Source organism: Cornus florida, unplaced genomic scaffold, assembly GCF_030987335.1.
Source record: "Cornus florida cultivar Cherokee Brave unplaced genomic scaffold, ASM3098733v1 CherokeeBrave_3.0.0_Hap2_Chr01, whole genome shotgun sequence".
Taxonomy (NCBI): Eukaryota; Viridiplantae; Streptophyta; class Magnoliopsida; order Cornales; family Cornaceae; genus Cornus; species Cornus florida.
This window is the reverse complement of record NW_026775571.1, coordinates 15,480,652-15,504,069: the sequence shown is the minus strand read 5'-3', so window position 1 is coordinate 15,504,069 and position 23,418 is coordinate 15,480,652. Positions and strand designations below refer to the sequence as shown.

The following is a 23,418-nucleotide window of genomic DNA, read 5'->3' as shown; positions in this document are numbered from 1 at the left end:
ATTTATATATGTCAACACTGTAGCATGCATGCACATTCATGAGTGGCTTTTGAGTTTCTATCTTCCCCTTAGGTCCATCAATCTGACAACTAAGTTCGATGTACCATGGTTGATAAATTGACCAATTCCAAATCTCAATTTTATTCGCTGGTTTAATAAAATCTTGACCAACCCCAATGACTTAATTGCAACATTTTGTTCATAAATAGAAACAAGAAGTTTAGCGGGGTGGAGGAAAACTAATAATAATGGATATATAAAGTTTAAAAACTTTAAAAATTATAGTATATTTTTTCTTCACATTAGATATCCTAATTATATTTTTGTTTCTAAATCAAAAACATTTTAATTTATTAAGTGCATTTAAAAATATAACTAGTCAATTTTTATATAAATATGTGCAGAATGGGGTTGTTTGAGTTCACAAACTAAAAGAAAATTTATAGAAGAGAAATATGATAATATATTGATAAAAAATTAAATATTTGTTGGCACCAAAACTTGGTAGCCATCTCAGCGATGACGTGGACTAATAAGGAGCGAATAGGTATTTTCAATATGATGTCATAAGAATCAGCAATTTAGAAATATCAGGGGCAGAAAAGGAAATGACCCGTATAATTATATGGGATATATTAATTGGCTGCCATGCTTATAAGGAAATTGCTAAATTTTAACAACTAATAGTTGACTATTTCAATTCGTACTACTGACATGAAGAAGGGCTAGAGTTTGGTTGAAAGACAACAACTAAATTCCTATTTTATAGGAAATTTAGTTGTGATATAAAAAGGAAGCTCCAACATAACATCTGGAAATTGAAATATGTTACTAGTGTTGACTCACTTTGATTTTGAAGAGAGAGAAAATCAAGAAAGGAGAGATTTTATAGCAAGAAGTTAGGAATATAAGTTGAGAAAGAATTCTATAAATAAAAAAGTTGTAATCCTATTCCAATTGGTCCAGCTCTACCCACAAAATATGAATTTTTTATTCAATTGACTCTATGTCATTTATTAATTTCTTTATTTCTTTTGTTCAAATGGCAATTTTCATTAAGAATTTAAGTTCCAGTAGCATATTCTTCTTTTGACATGCTTTAATTATGCTATTTACATTATCAGTCATTTCTTTCGGGCAAACGGATTCAATGGCCAATCTTTGATCAAATTTGCGTCATTTTAATTCGGCGCGTTTATTTCGCTTCATTACTTTCTATACAATTTCCATTTAGCTAGTTCTTTTAAAGTCAATTTCAATTCAGCCGTCTTTCTTTTAAAGTCAATTTATATTTAGCCCTTTTCATTCAAATTTTCTTCAGTCATTGCATTTTTATTTCTTTTGACACTAAGATAAACTCCTTACATCAAGGTATAAAAAGAATCTTATTGGGAGTTCTTACTATTCTCTCTCTCACACATTCGCTTGAAGGTCAACTACGAAAAAAGGGATAGGCTATTGTTCAATTCATAAATTTTGAGTGTTTTATACAAATACTCTGGCACGCTTGTAAAAAGTCCAACGAACGGCGTAAGAACAAAAACCGTGCGAACAATATTATACTCTCCCATTACATGAATATTTATAATAGAGAAACCCTAATACCTTAAAGGAAACTAATTGCTCATGTAAACTAAAAATATAAAGAAACTAATGATTGAAGGAAATTAAAAACCTAAAAATAAAAATAAAACCTAATAAAACTCTCACATCAACTGCATTAGAAATACTTTTCTTTCCGGCTAAAAATAATTCACGGAAGGAAACAACATGAACTAGTCTCTCTTATAAATTTTGGAAATTTAGTTTACAAATTATGCCCAAATATATAATTTTTAGGAAATCACTGTCATTAGAGGTGATTGAGACTTTGATTGACTTTGATTGCCTTATGGTAACGATAAAAAGTATAGGTAAGCTCTTCGAAATTTCAAAGGAAATTTTGCAATGTGAATACGCCATGAAATTTTCTCCTTCAAACTATTAGAGTCTTCACTTTTGTCACTATCAATCAATCTCTCACCACCGTCCACCAGAATACACGCTAGCTAGCTCTTAAAAGACCGCTTCCACTTTAATATATAACAACTTCAAATTTCTGTGTATTTTTTCTTTCTCACTGTACGTGTTTTATTAATTAATTATGATGTTTTCTGTTTACACGTACAGTTTCTGTAATACATTTGTTATTGTTACCATTCTTTGGTTGCTCATTCCCAATACTATTACTAAAGTTGCCCCAACCTATGCCCATTCATGTTTTGATACAACAATTACATACACTCCCAATACCACTTTTGAATCTAATCTCAATCTCCTCTTCTCCACTCTTTCTTCCAATGCTACCAACAATATTAACGGATTTTACAACGCAACAGCCGGTCTTGATGCCCCTGACGTGGCTTATGGACTCTTTCTTTGTCGTGGTGATATCGCGGGTACAAATGAGTGTCAAGATTGTGTGGCTCTTGCAGGGACAGAAATAGTGAAACTTTGCCCTAACCAGAAAAGGGCATTTATTTGGTTAGATAAATGCATGTTACATTATGCCAACCACTCTTTTTTCTCCACCAGTGTGGAATCACCGGTAATCATACTGTATAATGTGCAAAATATCACAGAACAAGACCGATTTGAGCAATTGCTGGGAGAAACTATGGATGTTTTAGCGACTCGGGCTTCAAATGATGAGTCTGGAAACGTTACCAGGTTTGCAACTCAAGAAGTCAACTTCACAGCTTTTCAGAAGCTATATAGCCTAACGCAGTGCACACAAGATTTATCCCAGATTGATTGTGATAGATGCCTTCGAATAGGCATCAGTAACAGACCAACTGACTTGGTTGGAAAGCAAGGGGCGGCCATTTTTATTCCCAGTTGTTATATTAGGTACGAGGTGTACCCATTTTTCAATTCCACAGCCACCGACCCACCACGGCCAACATCTCCTCCGCCTCCACCTCCACCTCCACCTCTACCTCCTCCAAACCCTTTAGCAAGTCCTAAAGGTAAAATTTCAAAGCATAGTAAGTGTTTGTACGTTTCTAGACCATCTAATTGTGAGTTCATTTAGTAGATTTAAGTATATTCAAAATAAGCTGATTTTGATGGTTTAAGCTTGTTAACTATGATCAAAAGTTTTGGACTGTGATTAACTTCTGAGGATGTAAATAAATTTTTTGTTTATGCAGGGGAAAGGATAATTTCGGTCAAAACAACAATTATCGCCGTTGTTGCTTCAATAGTTGTGTCAGCGGTACTTCTCTCAGTAGGCTTGTGCTTCCTAGTTAGGAGAGGCAGAAAACGGTATTATACTATAGAAAAAGAAAACGGTAAGGAAACGAATTAACAATTTCATTCTGAATCAAATAATAATAGTGATGTAATTAAGTAATTCAACACTTCAAATTCTTTGGCTGTGTAGTTGGGAGTGATATTACAATTGTAGAATCCTTGAAATTTGATTTGGGTACGATTGAAGCAGCCACAAACAACTTCTCCATTGATAACAAGATAGGTCAAGGCGGGTTTGGTCAGGTCTACAAGGTAAAAAGTTCTTTTGAGGACATCTTGAAATTAAGTCATAAAAGCTTGACAAAAATTCTATTTATTAACTAATTTTTGCAAATTTACAGGGTAGTCTCCGTGATGGACAAGATATAGCTGTGAAGAGGCTATCCAAGACCTCTGCACAAGGCGCTACAGAATTTAAGAACGAGGTTGTTGTGGTAGCCAAGCTTCAACATAGAAATCTTGCCAGACTATTGGGATTTTGCCTCACTGAAGAGGAGAAGATACTCATTTATGAATATATTTGTAACAAAAGTCTTGACTATTTTCTGTTCGGTTAGACCCCTTGCACATTTGTTTTAAATTATCTTTTTATCTATTGAGTTTAATAACATGTGTATGTTTGCCATGGTTTAATATTGCATTTACTAATAGCACAAATATTTATTTATTTATTTTGAGTTTATTTACTTGAATAATTCTAAATCTGATTATTCAAATTTGAGTTGACTATCTATTATTATGAATGTAGATCCGGAAAAACAAAGACAGTTGGATTGGTCAAGACGCTACAATATTATAGAAGGTATAGCCAGAGGGATGCTTTATCTTCATGAAGATTCCCAGCTAAGAATAATTCATCGTGATCTCAAAGCTAGCAATATTTTGTTAGACGGGGAGATGAACCCTAAAATTTCAGATTTTGGCATGGCAAAGATTTTTGGTGTGGATCAATCTCAAGGAAATACAAGAAGAATAGCTGGGACATTGTAAGTTTTCAATTTCTCTATTGTCTTCTTTCTAAAAATTTCAATACAATATATAACTATGTGTGTAGAATTATTGGCTCTAAGAACCACTGTTACTAATTTAAAATAACATGCACAAACTAACTGGAATTTCAAGGACCTTTTGTTGTTTTTTAATTTGTGTGTGCATAGATATTTGCCCTCGACCAACTGATTGTTCTTCCTTGTAGTGGTTACATGCCTCCAGAGTACGTAATGCATGGAAAGTTTTCTGTGAAATCAGATGTGTTTAGTTTTGGTGTTTTAGTTCTAGAGATTATAAGTGGCAGGAAGAATGGTTATTTCCATCAATCAAGCTCTGGTGAGAGCCTTCCAAGTTATGTGAGTGCAAACATAATATTGCAATTTTTTTTTTTTTTTTTTTTTCCCCTTTATCATTGTCAGTATCATCATATCCACGTTGAAGAACAAAAAAAAAAATGACAATACCAAAACTCTGAACACCACTGCACATATTATTGCAGGCTTGGAAACAATGGAGAAATGGGACCCCATTGGAATTGATGGATTCAACATTGAAGAACTCTTATTCAAGTAATGAAGTGGTCCGATGCATCCATATAGGCTTGTTGTGTGTTCAAGAAGATATGGTGGCGAGGCCCTCTATGGCATCTGTAAGTGTCATGCTCAACAGTCTTTCTGTTAGTCTACCATTGCCTCGAAAACCTGCATTCTTTGTTCATAGCAGAACAGAGTACTTGAGCTCGCCAAATGGATTTAAGTCGAATCAACGTACAAGCAAGTCAAAGGAGTCGTCTCGAAATGAAGCATCTATTACTGAACTTTACCCTAGATAGAATGACAAGTTTAAGATGTAAAATGAAGTGAGCTGTTAATCGCACAGGATATGAATGTATTCACATAATATGAATTTATTGGCTTTTTTTTATTTTTTTTTTATTTTTTTAATATTTCTAAACTCTGAAATTGATCCCAATATATTTTTTTCATGAATTTTTACCATTTGTCCAACATAATATTATACTACAATTTAAAATTTTATCCGTTATGATATTGCCAATAAAAAGCCTAGTCTATTTTCTAGTGTTTATGCCTGACTAAGTCAATTGAAATGATGGATTAGGTATGTTGAATTCAAATTTTCACTTCTCTCCGTCACTAATATTAAGTGTATTTGTCACCACCCGAATCCAAAAATCTGAATCGCAAACCGGGTCCTTACCCGAACCTGAAGTCCCACAAAAATAAAATGATCATATCAAGTCAAATATGGAGGATGAAATGACCGTAAATGAGCCAAATGGAGTTCATTCTAATCATATTAACGAACAAAACCATTCCATAAGGTTCCCGTGGCTATAGTCGTGGCTTCCCACAAATAGGCTAAAATGGCCATAACTCTCTATGATTGGATTTTTGGAGTGAGGTTGGTATCATTGGAAATCTTACTTCAAGTTGGTCAGTTTGGACTAGAAAATAACATAATTTTGGTTAACAATGAATGAGTTATGACTATTTCAAGTTTAGAGGCAATTTTTTAAAAATTGAAGAAATGGGGGATTGATCGCCCACCCCCTGGAAGAACCCTCATTCTGTTTTGGAGTGGGGATCGATCCCCCACTAATTTTTCTTGAAAAAAAGTGTGGTTGGACCCCCTCATGGCCCTGTTACAAATGGTCCAAGTCCCATTGTCATCAATTAGTATCGAAATCATCCAAATCTTGTTCCAAAACACCTATATACATAGAAACATGGATAAAATAGCATCTATGCATTACAAAGGATCAATTTACATCATTAATGTATCAAAATAGCTTCATGTTACATCATTAAATGGCTCACAAGTTCCATGAAGGAATGGAGATCATGATGAGACCTCAAAAGGTGAAGCTTAAGTCTTGTGACGACTCTGGTTTTTAGGCCAGCATGTCCTGTGATGAACCGTAAGGATGAACCGTAAGGATGATCCGATAACGGATCCGAATGCAGAAGCAAAAATAGAAAACAAGACTCTAAGAAGTCAAAGTGACCTTTCATGAGGTCGTGGAACTCAACAAGAACTGATGCGGAAGCAAAAGATCGAAAATATGACAAATAAGTCCCCAAGAGCAAAATAGTCATTTTTGAAAACTGTAGATTCGGGTGTTACCGAGCACACCGCTGGAAGGACAACGAAAAACTAATTAAGATGGACTCAAGAATCGCATGATTCGGAGTTCGGACGAAGGAGAAACAGCATGGCGAAGAAAAACGAGCACTTAAGGCAAAAAGGGTAAACTGGTAATTATCCAGAAAGAACCGGGTGCACCGAGCACACCGTTGGAAAGACAGCGAAAAATTAGTCAAGTTAAAAAAAAAAATTCACTTGAATCGGAGTCCGGATGAAGGAGAAAAGCCCAAAAGAAGAATTAACATCGCGGCGGCCCGACGAGGGGCCATGACAGCCCCATGCGCACGCCCATGCACGCCGCGTGCGCGCTGGGTGCACACATGGCTGGCAACAGCAGCCCATAAAGCTGTTGTGGGGTTATTTTTCAGAAAAATCCAGAACAGAGGCTGAATTTGGAGGCTTAGATGAATTTTTTTACAAAAACATGAAGAAGAAACCCCCCTCAAAATTGAGTTTTCTACGTGACTTGAGAGAGAATTAAAAAAAAATGTAATGTAAAGTGCCCAAAATTCCCTCTCAAGAAATCTGGTTCGGAGGGTCGAAAAAAGCTACTAAATAGAAAACTGAAAGCTGAACTTCGTAAGCAATTTCCGATATCAAGACGACATTTTCTGGAAAAACACGGAAAAGAAACCCCCCCTAAAATCATGTTTTTTATTCAACCATATTGAAAGAAGAAAATAAAACTACCGTGAAAAGTCTACAATGCCCCTAGATCAGAATATGCAAAAAAAGTGCGAAATGAATCCACAAGAGGCTTAAAACACAAACGATAAGGTTTTGCCTGGAAACGACCATGCACGCAAACGTAACTTACCTATTTGGACATGCTACAATGGTCCACGACTTAAAAACATAGCCGATACAAAATCCGACCCCCCAACGGGCAAAAAGGCAAAAATGGACTTGGAATGGAAAACATGGAATCCAAAAATATAAAACGAGATCAAATGACCGTTTGGCCGTTGGCCACACTTCATACAAGATTAATAAGACCCTATAAAAGAATGAAAATGGAATTCCCACACCCGATGCAACCATGGTGAAGCAATGACTTGCGATTTTTCAAGATTTTCACAATATTTCATGAAGTTAAAAAGTACATAAAACACAATATACATGTCATTGGTCTCCGGCCTCATCTCATACATATCAATTACATTGAAAGAAGTGTACTTAAGTATACATTGCATACATGAAATCAAATATACATATTTTGACATATAAGTCTACAAAATGACATTTCATGCTAACATTTACATGAAATGGAAACTTGAAAGATACACGACATCCAAGGAATGCTAGGCTTCATGAACCAAGTCTTTGTACCTGAAATATGCCCCAGTATCGTAGGGGTGAGTAACATAAAGCTACTCGTAGGAGATGAGCATGCATCAACCTAACATTTTACAAATTTATCACCTTAAGGTGAAACATGTTAAAGAGGGTCATGCTACCTAACGTTAATGTCCAAGTGAGACTCGGGGAGCATCCTAAGCTACCTTAGAGTCTAAGCAACAAGAATCATGATATACATACGTGTATGAAACGAATCATGGTTGGGATAATCCAAAGAATATGACAAGAAGAATGCTTGAGCATAGATTAACATGAATTGCATTTTCAATACAATTGAACTAGGTCTAGAGTAATCTATACAACATGACAAAAGTATATCTGAATACAAGTTAACAATAATCACATTATCCATGCAAGTCAACAACAAAAGAGCATGTTATACAATGCAACAAGGTTTAAGTTCTCAAAGCCATCAACTTAGAATCTAAAGCACAAAATAATAGTAGTGGTTCATGCCACCTAACATCTATGTTATAAATGAATCAATAGGATCAATCCTAAGCTTTATTAGAACGTCAAAACACGATTTTCAATATCGATGCAATTTAACCAACATTGGAACTTCCAATACAACGCATAAAGCACAATTTCGCAAAGTTAACATCCTATAGCTTAAAATGGAACGACAAATAAGAAACAACAAGTTACAACATCATCTAGTTATCAACTTGAAAATGAAATGCGAAATCAAATAAAGTGGATACTCGGACGTCACGCCCGATCAGACCGACAACATAGTTACTTTAGGGTTACTAGCCCATGGGTAACCTCCCTATGTGCGCACTAGACTATATAGAGGGACTATCCCCCGTACTAGAACCACGTCCTAGCCATAGTCAAACAACGACATCTCCAAGTTTTCAAAATCAACAAGTTGTGCAACAACGCATATATCAACAGGAATATACAAGATAATCAACTATCTACTAAGCACAACCAAATTTGGAAACCTATACAATACATGCTCTAAGTCCACAACTAATATGATGTGATGAATGTCGAATCTTCAATGTGCGATTCGTTACACGCTATGCCTGAATAATGTTAAATACGAAATGTATAAATCATTACATAAGGCAACAATATATTCAATAAGGAAAACATATTCTCATGAGTATAAACATAGCAACTATGTTATCCAATGCTCAAAACATAACCAAATGAATATACAACAAGTCTATGTCCAGGATTTTGATATAGAAACGACTTTCAAACACAATTAAATCCATGGCTCAATTCGATAGAATTTAATTAAATAAAAATAATTACATTTCCTAGATTCTAATTCAATTCCAAATAACCTCAAATTAATACATATTAAAGAACATGGCATGGTCATCACCTATATCCATTCTAAAACTCAATTAGGTTATTGGAACAACAAAGTAGAACTCTAATTAAATCATGCTAATTTAATTACCAAGGTTCTAAAGCAACTTCAAATGGTCCACAATTAATATATACTAGTAAACAAATCATGGCCAATACAAATATCAAGTTAAAATCTTAATTAAGCTAATAGGACCACAAAATATATTTTAATTAATTCTTTTAATTAAAATCTCTAGATTTTCAAACTTAATCAAATGCTCTCAATTTAACATATCTTAGAGAACATGCCAAGGACTAATGTAATATCACATTACAAGCTTATTTCATGTAAGTTACACCTATGTAAATTAAAATTTCACTAAAGTTAAATATAAAATAAAGGTTGCAATTCTCATGCAATTAATCCCAAATTAATATATGTGAACAACCACACCAAAGCTTAATTTTATATCATGCCACAATTCAATTCCAAGTTGTATATCACCATGACGATTAAATCTTAAACAAGGAAGAAGCTATATGGCATGTAGATTAAGAATATCAAGTCAGAATTCAAATGGAGTGAATAGTGCACTCGGGGCAAATTAATTAATAATTACTAATTTTCAAAACACCTCCAATTACTTTCAAATTCAACTATGTTGAAGAGCATGCTAAGGCCTAATATAATATGCTAACACATATTAATTTCAAGCTAGTTAAGGCCATGTGAATTAATCTTTCACCTAAGATAAATATTAAATACAATCTTTAATACTTATTCAAATGTTCCAATTTTAATAAACGACAATGAGCATATTAAGGGGCAATATAAAATTGTGCTACATGTTTAAACCAAGTCATGAGCAACTGGGAAAATTAAATCCCGTACAAGAAAAATAAATACTAAAATTTCTAGATTTTCTATTTAATCATGCAAAAAAGTAGTATAAGTATCACAGGCATGCTATATAACAAGAATTTAAACCTAGAAAATCTCCTACCTCAATTTGAGATGAAAATCCCAAAGGCCCACCAAAATAAAAGTGCTCCGAATTCGACGATACCGAGAGGTTTTGTCGGGGACAACACCGTGAACAAGAATTTGCAAGAAGCCCCATGAAAATCATAACTTGACCTCAAAACCAAACTCAAGAAATGGTCAAAACTGAATTCTAATAAGGGGGAAAGGTAGAGCACGGTGAGGGGAACAACAAACGTTAAGGCCGAAGACTTTCCATCAAGGAAAAGTGAACCAAAAGAGGAGAGAGAAGATGGCAGCACCCCTTGGGCTGCCATGGGAGCTCCAGGTTGTGCATGAAGTGGGGAGAAGATGAAAAATGAAATATCTCACCCCCCCCTTTTATAGAAATCTCAAAAAGTGCCCCGAACGGGCCCCGCCGGGTCCGAAAAATTAAAATTTGAGCAGACGCGCTCAAATGGAAAAAATTTGTGAACAAAAAAGATTTAAAATGATAAAATATGAACAAAGGAAGAAATGACGTCAAAAACTGAGTCCCGAGCAAAAAGTTATGCCCAAAACAAGTTTGGCGCAAACTGGGGCCAAAAACCCTGAAACTGGAAAACATCATCCAGGAGGAAATTCCAAGAGTACACAACTAGACGAAATGTGAAAATGAATCCTGTACGAGGATCCAAGCTCAAAACAAGACATTTTGCAATAACTTTCATTAATTGCACAATGGCCCCTCCAAAAAGTGAAAACTGCACTTATGGCCCAGAATGAAAATATCTTCCAAAAATATTTTTTTAAAAACCCTTGAAATAAAATATCTTCAAAAGATATTTACGAAAAACATCCCAAGAAATGAAAAAGATTCTAAAGAATTGTGCATCCATGCCCCTGTGGGCACTGGGAGCAACAAGAGTACTTTCTTGCAAAAGTAAAGATACGTATTTCGAGAAAACCACTCAAGATGAAGGCACATGAAGTCAAAAACCAACTCCGAGCACGAAAAGTGAGGTTGTGCCAAAAACTGACAAATGGAGATAAGACGAAATAGGGAAAATGACAGAATAGGGAAAAGACGAAATAGCGCATAGTGTCCAAAAACGAAAAATGCGAAAATGACTCGGTCCTCAAAGGAAGTTGTCAATTCACATGAAAGAGTCTCAGAAACCAATTCCGAGCACTTGAGATGACACTAAGCGACACAAAACAGAGCTCAGAAAGGAAAATTAAACGAAAAAAATTCATTCGTAAAATTTCAGGAAAAATGAAAGGAAGGCATATGACCGGTTCGTTACAGGTCTTGAACTCATTTTTACTCTAAATACATATAATTAGCCATCATTTGCATATTTAACAAAATACATCATTGATTACAAGTTTACCCATACACCTCAAAAATACATATACATGGAAGGTTAGCACATTATGCCCAACAAAACCATTTAATTCCTTCCTAAAGCTTTAAAGTTGAGCTTGGGTTCCTCTGCCACTTCTTTTCCATTTCCTGAAAAATGTTAATAAAGAAATAAGCACAACGGCTCAATATAGATTGCTTAAGTGGTATTTCCTCAAGTAAAGTAAACAATGCATGTTTGACATAACAATAAGTGGAAATAGGATGATGGGATCATGCTAAGGATTTCACAAACATCTTTCAACTCATCAAATGATCATTATCATCAATTTAAAGTGATGCAATGCATGGGATGTATTATCCAAGATACATACCATACACATGCTCGCATTTCTACACACCCACACTGAAAACATACTAATTAGCCAGACTTTGGATACCTCCCTCCGTCTCTAGGGGAATTTGCTATCGTCCCTATCAAAGGGTGCATCCCAACTATCATTTGGGGTCCGAAACGCTAAATTGTTCACGGGTACATCTCGTGCCCTATTAACCAATTAACACCACTGACAAAAAGGGTACCTCCCCACATGTCGGGTTTGAGAAACCATTTTCTCAAAAACTTTCCAAATTCACAATTCACAATCCCACACTTGTCTCTACGCACCCACATCTTGTGCTAATGAAATGTCATCAATACCATGTGTATGAAATGTACCATACTTGGACAATTCTAGTTCTCATCATAAATTCGTAACTCTTAACACAATTTAAGCTTACAACAACCTTTGATTTGTGGGTATAATATCACACAAACATTAAAACAACCTTTTAAGTCTTAACAAGTTTAGCATCACTACAACAAAAACAGCTTTTTACCACGGTGAAAAACGCTTTCTAACACGGTTTTGAACTGTGGTAGAAACTGCCGTGGTAGTAAGCAGAAGGCTTTCTATCACAGTTCTACACCGCGATAGAAAGTCAACTTTCTACCATGGTGCAAAACCACTTTCTACCATGGTGCAAAACCGTGGTAGAACGTTCTTCTTTTTACGGTGCAAGACCGTGGTAAAAAGTGTTGTATTATATTTTTTAAAAAATAGTGTACAACCACTATGAGGCCTCTTTTTTTTTTTCTTGCCCTACTACTAACCTTTCAAGGACCTAAGAAGCAAACCCTATAAATAAAAAATAGCATCATAACCAAAATAACTTACAATTGGCCAATAACATCATCATATATATATATATATATATATATATAACCAATTCCAAATCATGATTTTACAAAAATATATACAAATTTCAAAAAAGTACATGATCCACAAGCTTATATCTTTACTTAACCAAAATAAAACAAAAATTCTTATCTTCTTGCTTTATTTTAGTCTCTCTTTTCCATATATGCAACTTCTTGATCATGAGCCATACAAAGAATATAACGGCAACAAAAAAAAGAAATGGGAACTGCAATCCCGCAATCCTAACTTTGACCAACAAAATGTAATTTTTGAAGTAAGAAAATATAAAGCAAGTTGTAAAGTTGCCAAAATTATATATATTGAGTTTTTAGGCTCTCATAAATGTGGAAGACCTAAAGTAAAATGTATGTTGCAGATATACGAGGAATGAAGAAATCGCTTAATATGTACCTTTCATTCCCCCCTCCCCACACACACCAGATTTACTACCCTTTCTTTAAACACAAACAAAATCAAAATCCTCGCTTCCTATCTCTTGTATTATTGAAACAAGAATTGGTAGCACATCACCTAACAAGGGGCTTGTCAACATAATGCCTTGCTAGTTGACACAACCCAAATTAAGTATATCAGTCAAACACAAAATAAACAAATGAAGCAATTACAAGACAACAATTTTCACATTGCAATGAACTACAAAAAATGGGGTTGTAATAGATCTCTATTCCTCATCCATGATTGACAAGGAAAAAATCAAGTCCTCTACTAGGCAAGGGGTCTGAGACCATTAAAACCTTAGTACGAGGTCGCCCTACAAGTACTAACTTATGGACTTTTAGAGAAACTTGAGAACTGTTCGTTAATTTTTCTGAAATGAAATTTTAATTTAAACCAAAAAATAGTTAAAATTTTCATTTGGTTGACCATTCTTTTAAAATTATAATATGAAAAACAGAGTTGAAATTACTCCATTTCTCAAAGAAGAGGTTGAGAATTTAAGCTCCAAAAGAAAATAAGTAAAAAACACTAGGCCATTGGCCAAGGTAGATCGAGCTCCCCTGCTCAAAGGGGTAGCCTAGTAGGTAAGCAGTTCAAGCCCATATAATAAATTTTTATGAAAAAGGTCTATCTCAATACTCAAAGTGTTACCATTATTGAAGGTGCAACTTAGTAGAAATTATTAAGATAGCTCACTTTGTATATTAAAGGGTTAAACTTTACAAAGTAAACCAAAAATAGTACTAGAATTCAAGAATTAGTTAGGTTACTTTATAGTACTAATTGAAGTCGAACACTAGATAAAAAGATTCTTTTATATAAAATTCAACCGTATTGAAGGTGCAACTTGTGCTTATGAATTGGTTAACTAAAAAAACTTATACTTATGAATTAATGTAATATCTTCATAAATGAGGTATTTGAGTAATATCTTCTAAATCAGCCTAGTTAAGAAACATAATTAATGTAAAATGGAAGCAATGGTCTAAATTGTGAAATTCAATCCTTTATTTACATTGTGAGCCTATCTTCATAAATGAGGTATTTGAGTAATATCTTCTAAATCGGCCTAGTTAAGTATAATTAATGTAATGGAAGCTGAAAGTACAAAGAATTTTTCCCTAATTGTAGAGAGAGAAACTTTACACTCTCAATGATTTTTTCAACTCCTTTTCCCTTTCAATCCCTTCTATTTATAGACGGTTACAACCTCCACTGAGCTGGTCCTATCTTGTTCTCCTTTGGCTGGACTCGATTTCTTTCTTTTTATCATGGGCTTCCGAAGTGGCTTGATGGACCTGGGCCCATATGGCGCGAACTGGCTTCATCCTGTTCGTCCACACCCAACCCATCCTATGCAATGTGGATCACTCCAAACCCGAGTCGTTTTGGTATCCTCATTTGCCCCCAATAATCTCTTTCCTCATTAATGAGGGTGAGATTATTGAAAGGACACGATCTTGGTCCGACGGCTTGGAGTAATAACTCGAGGAATCTAACGGCTGGCACAAGAACCCAGGTTTCGAGATCTGCAGTGCCACTTTTTGCCTTGACCTTTGGAGTTCCATGTCGCTTTTACTTCTCCTCTTTATAAATTCTGATCCTTCTCTCCTTCACCCTCTCTCTTACCTCTTGCTTCTACTCCCTGTTGCTTTCCTGCACATTCCGGCGATCCTTTTTAGTTTCTCCGGCAAGTTCTTCCAGCAAGTCCTTCCTTTTCGATTTTTAGCTACTGTGCCGTTGCTGAGTTCATCACAAACTTTCAAGGTTAGTTTCTTTTTTTAAAAAAAAAAACCTCTCCTTAAAAGACGCCTTTACTGCCTAGAACTCTCCCCCTTTTTCATGGCTTCCCCTAACCTGAACGTCATTCGATCCAAGAATTGTATCCCTCGCGACGTTTCTCTCAGAGTCTACCTAACAAACTTAGACGAGAGATCTAGTAAGGGTCTTCTTCCTGGGGAAGTTTTATTCTCTGCCGTTCACTTGAACGTCATTAGGTTCCCCGTACACCCATTCTTTTGTTATGCTTTCAACAAATTGGGGCTCTGCCCCCTACAAGTTAACCCAAACTTTCTTAGGGTAATTTCAGTCCTCCTGCTTTTGAATCATGATAGGGGTCTCAATCTTGACATTATTGACCTCCTCCTCTGCTATCGGATTAACAAGATTTCACAAAACGACTTGTACTATCACTTCTTTCCTATTGACAAACGGTCGATCTGCACTGACAAAAGCTCATTTGAAAAGGGTTGGAGGCGGAATTTAATTGTGGTTGGTGGGAATTGGAGGACTCCGCTCGGCCATTCTTTCCTTATCCCTTCTTCCTTTGGAGCCTGTTCTGTCTCTGGCTACAAAAAGCTAAAAACACATCATTCTGAATGCCACTGTGAAAGTTGTCTTCCCCATTTTTGCACTTTTCTTTGTAGATGCCTTCAAATTCCCCATGATGAACTAGTTTATAGTGTCTGCAGGGCTAGGCTAGATACCTTGCAAGAAAACGTGCTGAACGATATCCCTTCAGCTACTGATTTGCTTACATCTCATAATCTTTCTGACATCTCTCTTTTAAGGTCTACAATGGAGAACATTCAGATCCCATCGTTCAGCAGGAGGAGGCGTCTTGCTCCCACCCCTTCTAACGCTCCTGCCGTTATTTCATCACCTACACCTGCTTCCACATCATCTCTTCCTGCTGTCTCTGCCCCAGAGCAAGTTGTGGTTGCCCCAGCTGCGACTCAAGTCTCAACCCGTTCTGCTGATGCGCCCTTAGAGCTCACCCATGCTGAGAACCCTGTTGTGGGCCATACTGCTGAAGTCCATCCTGCTGTTCCCGTCATTATGCCATCAAACATTTCGTCCGACACTTCTTCAGAAAGCACTCAGGATGCTGGAAATTCTGAGGACAATGGGGGGCCAGCTAATGCTGCCCTGTTGGAAAAGAGTTTGGGAAAAAGGCCAATGCCTGAGGGCGGTCATGATCAGAGTGATATCCCACCGACCCGAAAGATAAGGGTGGCTTCCTTCAGGGTTACTGAACCATCGCCCCCTGCCCGGTTCTTCATTCCTGAAGGCAAGTCGGCCAGAACCTCTGGTCCAATTCCATCCGTTCTTCCATGGCGACCTTTGCTCAACCGTGAAGATGGATCAACCATTGGCCCCACTGACTCAATATATAAAGACCCCCTCACCTCGTTTGCTTTCTATAAGGGCTTCTGGACCCCCAAAGACCTTGAAATCCAGAACAAACTGTCCTTTGGTGAGATGTTCCAACGGTTCCCGGCCGCTGCTATGGAGGTGACCCTTCTTCCACTGAACTGTGGTCCTTTTCAGTTATGATTCCTTTGTACTTTGTCTGACCTGAATTTCTTTTTCTTCATGCAGACTCTGTTCGGGATGTTCACCTTTCAGAAAACAATTGAAACTCTGAATAAAAAACTTAAGTCTCTCTCTATGGGCCTCAAAAGGTCTGTTGAAACAGAGACTCTTCTTGAGGCCAGAGTTGCTGAGTTGGAGTCAAAGCTTAGGGACTCAGAGAAGGAAGTTGCTGACCTAAAGGCAGAGAAAGATAGTCTGGCAAATGAGAGGGATTCCCTCAGACCTGAACGGGATTCCCTGAAGACTGAATGGGATTCTCTTCATGATGAGGTTGACGTCTTAAAAACTGAGAAGAGTGTAGCTCTGACAGAAAGGGACTCTCTCAAAGCCGAAAAGGGAGACCTTCAGTGCTCATTCATTGCTGAACGGTTATCGTATGCGAATTCCCAAGAAAAACTTCTGAACGAACGGTCTTCCCTGATGAACATGATTAGTAGAGTCGAAGAGGGGATGAGGACTCTCCTTGCTCGCTTTACCAGGACCAGTGCCATCCGATATGCTGAAGGGTACAGAGACGGTTTTGTTGACCGTTCTCCCCCTGAAGGTGAATCAAGCTCTTATGCTGGTCCTGATGAACTAGACGCTTCTCTGGACATCCACCCCTCAAACAACTGTCAAAATCCACCATGCGACCCAGCCCAGAACATTTTTATTGAATGCATAGAGGTCACATCTTCAGGAATTGTCCCACCCTTTCATCCTCTGAACATTCTTCCCCTTTCTACCATCGTGCCCTCTTCCTCTGTCGCTACCGAAAGACCTATGCCTGCTAAGGGGGTGATTCATCTCGACTCCCCTTCTAAGGATGATAGGGCAGATGGAGATCTCGATGGTCCAGAGGAAGATGGTGGCAAGAACGACAAGCTATAGTCTGGAGAAGATCAGAATTGAGACCCAATAGCAGTTTTTTTTTTTTTTTTTTTTTTTTTTTTTTTTTTTTTTTTTTTTTTTTTTTTTTTTAAATCTGCATGTATGGTACTATGTACCTTAGGGCCTTTTTGGCTATAAATGATAATGTTTTTGTTCAGCATCACTTTCTTTCATTGAGTTTTCTATTTTCAGCTTTGCAGTGTTTTTTTTTTTTTTTTTTTTTTTTTACAAGTGTTTAACGTTTGGCCATGTCACCATTCTGTTCTTTTCTTACTCATTTCTGAGCAAGTGTTTGGCGTTCGGCTTTAAGTGCCAGCTGCCACTAACTTGCTGAATGCCTGACGCTTGGCCTGAACACCTCTTGCCACTTGGCTTTTTCATTTTTTGAGCCAGCGTTTGGCGTTCGGCTTTAAGTGCCAGCTGCCACTAACTTGCTGAATGCCTGGCGCTCGGCCTGAACACCTCTTGCCACTTGGTTTTTTCATTTTTCGAGCAAGTGTTTGGCGTTCGGCCTTCAGTGCCAGCTGCCACTAACTTGCTGAATGCCTGGCGCTCGGCCTGAACGCCTCTTGCCACTTGGCTTTTTCATTTTTCGAGCAAGCGTTTGGCGTTCGGCTTTAAGTGCCAGCTGCCACTAACTTGCTAAATGCCTGGCGCTCGGCCTGAACGCCTCTTGCCACTTGGCTTTTTCATTTTTTGAGCAAGCGTTTGGCGTTCGGCTTTAAGTGCCAGTTGCCACTAACTTGCTGAATGCCTGGCGCTCGGCCTAAACGCCTCTTGCCACTTGGCTTTTTCATTTTTCGAGCAAGCGTTTGGCTTTTGGCTTTAAGTGCCAGCTGCCACTAACTTGTTGAATGCCTGGCGCTCGGCCTGAACGCCTCTTGCCACTTGGCTTTTTCATTTTTCGAGCAAGTGTTTGGCGTTCAGCTTTAAGTACCAGCTGCCACTAACTTGCTGAATGCCTGGCGCTCGGCCTGAACGCCTCTTGCCACTTGGCTTTTTCATTTTTCGAGCAAGCATTTAGCGTTCGACTTTAAGTGCCAGCTGCCACTAACTTGCTGAATGCCTGGCGCTCGGCCTGAACGCCTCTTGCCACTTGGCTTTTTCATTTTTCAACTGAATATGGTATATGTGATCGACCAGATCGGTTGTTCCGTCAAACAAAATGAAGATCGGCATGGAAAACTTCTTCGGATTCGGTGCGTTTAGAATTTTATCAGTGAACGGCGATGCGACCGTCCTTACTAAGGAACGCAATGCTTCGTTTTCTCTTGAAAACCGTGACGGAAATCCTCGATCGGCAGATCTCTTTTTCGAGCTATTGTAATCAACTGTCGCTAATGAAGGTCGGTATGGCGGATCGAACGACCTATCCTTCGCAAATTCACTCTGCCATGGTGACGCAATCCGATGTTCATACGCCGGTGCTTCCTCCCTAATAATCCATTTGTGATGCGGTTCCAGATGAACAGATCCTTCCCGATCCTCTACTTAGCCGACATTCAGAGGCAGATTACCGATTATATCTTCATCACGACGTAGACCACCACGATTGACATCTTTTGGATCACCTTGACGATCAGCTTCGGACGGTAAAGCTCCCTCTCCTTCAGGAGGTGGCCTCAGAATTGCAAGAGCCTCACGATGCTCTATTCCAGCTCGTAGCTCTATATTTTCTTTCCTCAAAGCATCGATCATGTTCATCAGCTCATCGAGCTTTGTCTACTGGCTGTTCTCCAAAGGATTCGAGTTCGCCTCTCCGATCATCATTCCAGATCGGAGCAAAGTCATCAACTGCAGACTTCTTGACCAAATCGGAGCTCCGCTAACGCGCGCACACCAGATCTGAACTTACATTTGCTGAATTCAGTCCGCTACTAGCTGGATTCAGTAATCACAACAGATCGCAATTTGGGGTATTACACGCAGTTCGCCGGATCAAGCACGGATCTGATCTGCTTGGATCGGACGCCAATTTTCCGAAATCAACTGGAGCCTAGACTTGTCAAGACAGATCGTATTATCACCAATGTTGATTCAGCTTTCGCAAATTAATCATCTTCCTCGCAGAATGCGTTGAATCGATCTGATCTAGAATGACATCAATCAATCCTTCCTGTTCTTCCCACAGACGGCGCCAATTGAAAGTACAAAGAATTTTTCCCTAATTGTAAAGAGAGAAACTTTACACTCTCAATGATTTTTTCAACTCCTTTTCCCTCTTAATCCCTTCTATTTATAGACGGTTACAACCTCCACTGAGCTGGTCCTATCTTATTCTCCTTTGGCTGGACTCGATTTCTGTCTTTTTATCATGGGCTTCCGAAGTGGCTTTATGGACCTGGGCCCATACGGCGCGAACTGGCTTCATCCTGTTCGTCTACACCCGACCCATCCTATGCAATGTGGATCACTCCAAACCCGGGTCGTTTTGGTATCCTCAGAAGCAATGGTCTAAATTGTGAAATTCAACCCTTCATTTACAGATGAGCTATCTTCATAAATGAGGTATTTGGTAATATCTTCTAAATCTGCCTAATTAAGATATATGATTAATGTAGGTAATTAATCTTTTTAAGTAATAAATAAAGGCTACAAAAAATCTTCTTAAATCACAATTATTTAGGATTAAAGGCCACATACAGACATTTAATTTAATGATAAATACAAGATTTTCTCCCTTCCAAGATTAGTAAATCAGAGAATTCAGAATGATTAGTTTTTTGGAATTTAATTTTAACTTTAGGGTGGGATTTTCTTTTCTTTTTCTTTTCCACTGCTGTTCGTTTGTTACTTGTCTGTGTGCAAGGTACTTGGGACTTCTTTTCTTTCCTCTTTTTCTTTGATTTTAAATTCAACTATTCATGACTTCAAATGTAAATTATAATGTGTTTTAATTTTATTTTTTCCCAGATAGGTTAGAAAAATGAACTTAGTCTCAAATAAGAAGTCCTAGAATTCAAGAATTAGTCAGCTTGGCTTAAAATAATTGAAGCAGAAAACTAGATAAAAATAATTTTTTATATAAAATTCAACCACACACACAAAAGCAGAGAAAATTTTGGATGTTAGAATGGCTTAAGCCTCATCTGTACTCCATTCCAAAGAACATATATAATACAGTACAATAGATATACGTTGTAATCTGCTTTGACAAATAATCCAAGAACACAGTTCAGGAATATAGATGCCCCAGCTGTGGGAAAAGGTTTCTGTTGTTGCTTGTGATGCTGTTAGTTCTATATAGGGGTCCATTCACTAGTTTCTGTTGCATATTCATTGCTGAAGTGCTATGAAGCACGGACACTCCTCCCAGTGGCCCCGTACCAGTGTCGGACACTTTTCGGACACCTACACCCGTGTCCGAGGCTCGGACAAGTGTCCGACACTTCTATAAAGTGTCCAAGTATTATTTTTTATTGGACACACGTGTCCGAGGCTCGGACACGGTCCGACACTTCTGTGTAACAAAATTTATTCTCTCACTCCTCTCAGTCTCTCCTCTTCTTCAATTATCTCCTTCATGAACAAGATATATATATATATATATATATATATATATATATATAAGTTACATGAACAAAACTTTGTGAAAGACTGAAAGTATATATGTTTATTCATATACATATTTAGTTCATTATAGCTATATCTCTTCTGCATATCTTCGTTTGGAATTTGGATTAACTTTATTTTTCATTTATTTTTTGTTTTGTCTTGTCTATATTTTTCTTATAACAGATATGAAATTATTGAAATTGATTCTGTTCTTTGTTATTGTTTTATTTATCTGTACAAGATTCTAGTAATTATATTTTGAATATATAATTATATATATATATATAATTATATAGGCGTATCCACGCCGTGTCCGTGTCCTATTTTTTTGAAATTTTCCGTGTCACCGTATCTGTGTCGTGTCTTACCCGTATCCCGTATCCGTGTCCGTGCTTCATAACTGAAGTGAGGTAGGATAAAAAATGTTTGTCTTACACGACTCAGGATTTTCAAGAGAAGCTTCGGGTAGTTATTTGTACATCAACTCGAGTAATCCATTCCTGTTCTTTTTTGGGATACTGAATTATACTGTTTTTTAACTTGATGCGTCTCAAGAACCTTCCCCAGTAATTTTATATTATTTGTTCTACATGAATTCTTTTTCCCTTTGATGAAGTGACAATACTGAATGAGTGCAGGAACAGCTCAAACCATTAATAGATCAACTCACCAGAATGACAATACTGAATATATTTTCTTCACTCAATACACCCTTTCAGATTTTCAGTTCTCACCAAATTGGCATAGGACCTCTCAGGCAGAACTAGAATCAAATAATACAAGTTTGATACATAAAGCTACCAAACGATCCAAGGCAATGAAATCTTCAAGTCTTGAGTCATGTACCTGAAATATGCCCCAGTAACGTCGGGGTGAGTAACATAAAGCTACTCGTAGGAGATGAGCATGCATCGACCTAGCATTTTACAATTATCACCTTATGGTGAAACATGTTAAAAGGCTCATGCCACCTAACGTCTATGTCAAGATGAGACTCAGGGAGCATCCTAGATACCTAGATCATTTCTAGCATAGTCACATTATTCATGCAATTCAAACAACATGGAAACATATTATACAAAGCAACTAGATATAGATTCTCAAAGTCTTCAACTTGAAATCCAAGGTACGAAAACAACAAGAGTGGGTCATGCCACCTAATGTCTATGTTCAAAATGAATCTATAGGATCATTCCTAATCTACATTTGAACATCAAAATATAATTTATGATATCAATGCAATTTAACCGACAATGGAACTTCCAATACAACGCACAAATCATGCTTTCACAAAGTTACATCTTAAGCTCAAAATAGGAAATTAAATAAGGAATCACAAGTTACGATATCATCTAGTTACCAACTTGAAATGAAATACGAAATCAAACAAAGTGGATACTCGGACGTCACACTGGATCAGACCAACAACATAGTTACTTTAGGGTTACTAGCCCATGGGTAACCTCCCTATGTGCACACTAGACTATATAGAGGGACAATCCCCCATATTAGAACCAAGTCCTAGCCGTAGCCAACAACGACATCCCCAAGTTTCCAAAATCAACAAATTGTGCAACAACGTATATATATCAACATGTATATACAATATATCAACCATTTACTAAGCACAACCCAAATTTTGGAAACATATACAATACATGCTCAAAGTCTACAACTACTTTGGCATGAAAGATGTCAAATACAAAGGGTGCAATTCCTTACACATAGCAACAATATATTCAATAAGGAAAAACATATTCTCATGAATATAAAAGTAACAACTGTGTTATCCAATACTCAAAAGTAATCAAGTGAACATACACCAAATCCAAATCCATGATTTAAATATAAAAACAACTTCCAAAATGCAATTAAATCCATGGAGTAATAAAATATAATTTAATTAGACATAAATAGTCAAATTCTCTAAATTCCAAGTTAATCCCAAATAGCTAAATTTAATATATATTGAAGGACATGTCATGGTCATCACATATATAACATCAAATGACAATTTAAGTGATTAAAGCACTTAAAACAAAATTAATCAAGCTAATTAATTAATTTCCTTTAGATTTTCAAACAATTTCAAATGCCCTCAATTTAATCTATGTTAGAGAACATGCCAAGGCTTATTTAAATACCACATTACAACTTGATTTCATGCTTGATACAACCATGTGAATTAAACTTTCACTGAAGGTAAATATTAAATAAAAGTTGTAATTCTTAATCAAATGAGCCAAATTTAATATATGTTAACTAACATATCCAAGCATAATTTCCTAGTATGTTACAATTCAATTCTAAGTCATACATAACCTTGAGCATTAAATCCTTTATAAAGAAATTAATTAAAATTAAATTTCAAGATTTATACAAAACATGCATACAAGTTGTATAAGCATATATAATCATCAATACAACACAAATATAATCCTAAGACACCCCCTACCTCAATTTGAGATGAA

General features: G+C 36.9%; 1 protein-coding gene across 3 annotated transcripts; it reads left to right on the top strand.

The window, feature by feature from the left end:
• Positions 1–2,102: 2,102 nt before the first annotated feature.
• On the top strand, positions 2,103–5,510 carry LOC132293138 (cysteine-rich receptor-like protein kinase 10). Of its 3 annotated transcripts, none has more exons than XM_059790482.1 (7): positions 2,103–3,026; positions 3,192–3,332; positions 3,425–3,546; positions 3,636–3,846; positions 4,043–4,280; positions 4,490–4,640; positions 4,784–5,510. In XM_059790482.1, exons 1-7 carry the CDS (start codon positions 2,144–2,146, stop codon positions 5,114–5,116), a joined length of 2,079 nt encoding a protein of 692 aa, XP_059646465.1. In that variant the 5' UTR covers positions 2,103–2,143; the 3' UTR covers positions 5,117–5,510. The 3 variants fall into 3 exon arrangements, with proteins under 3 accessions (XP_059646465.1, XP_059646473.1, XP_059646481.1); XM_059790490.1 differs by having other exon boundaries at positions 2,103–3,008; positions 4,784–5,505; XM_059790498.1 differs by lacking the exon at positions 4,490–4,640 and having other exon boundaries at positions 4,784–4,961.
• The last annotated feature ends 17,908 nt before the right edge of the window (positions 5,511–23,418 follow it).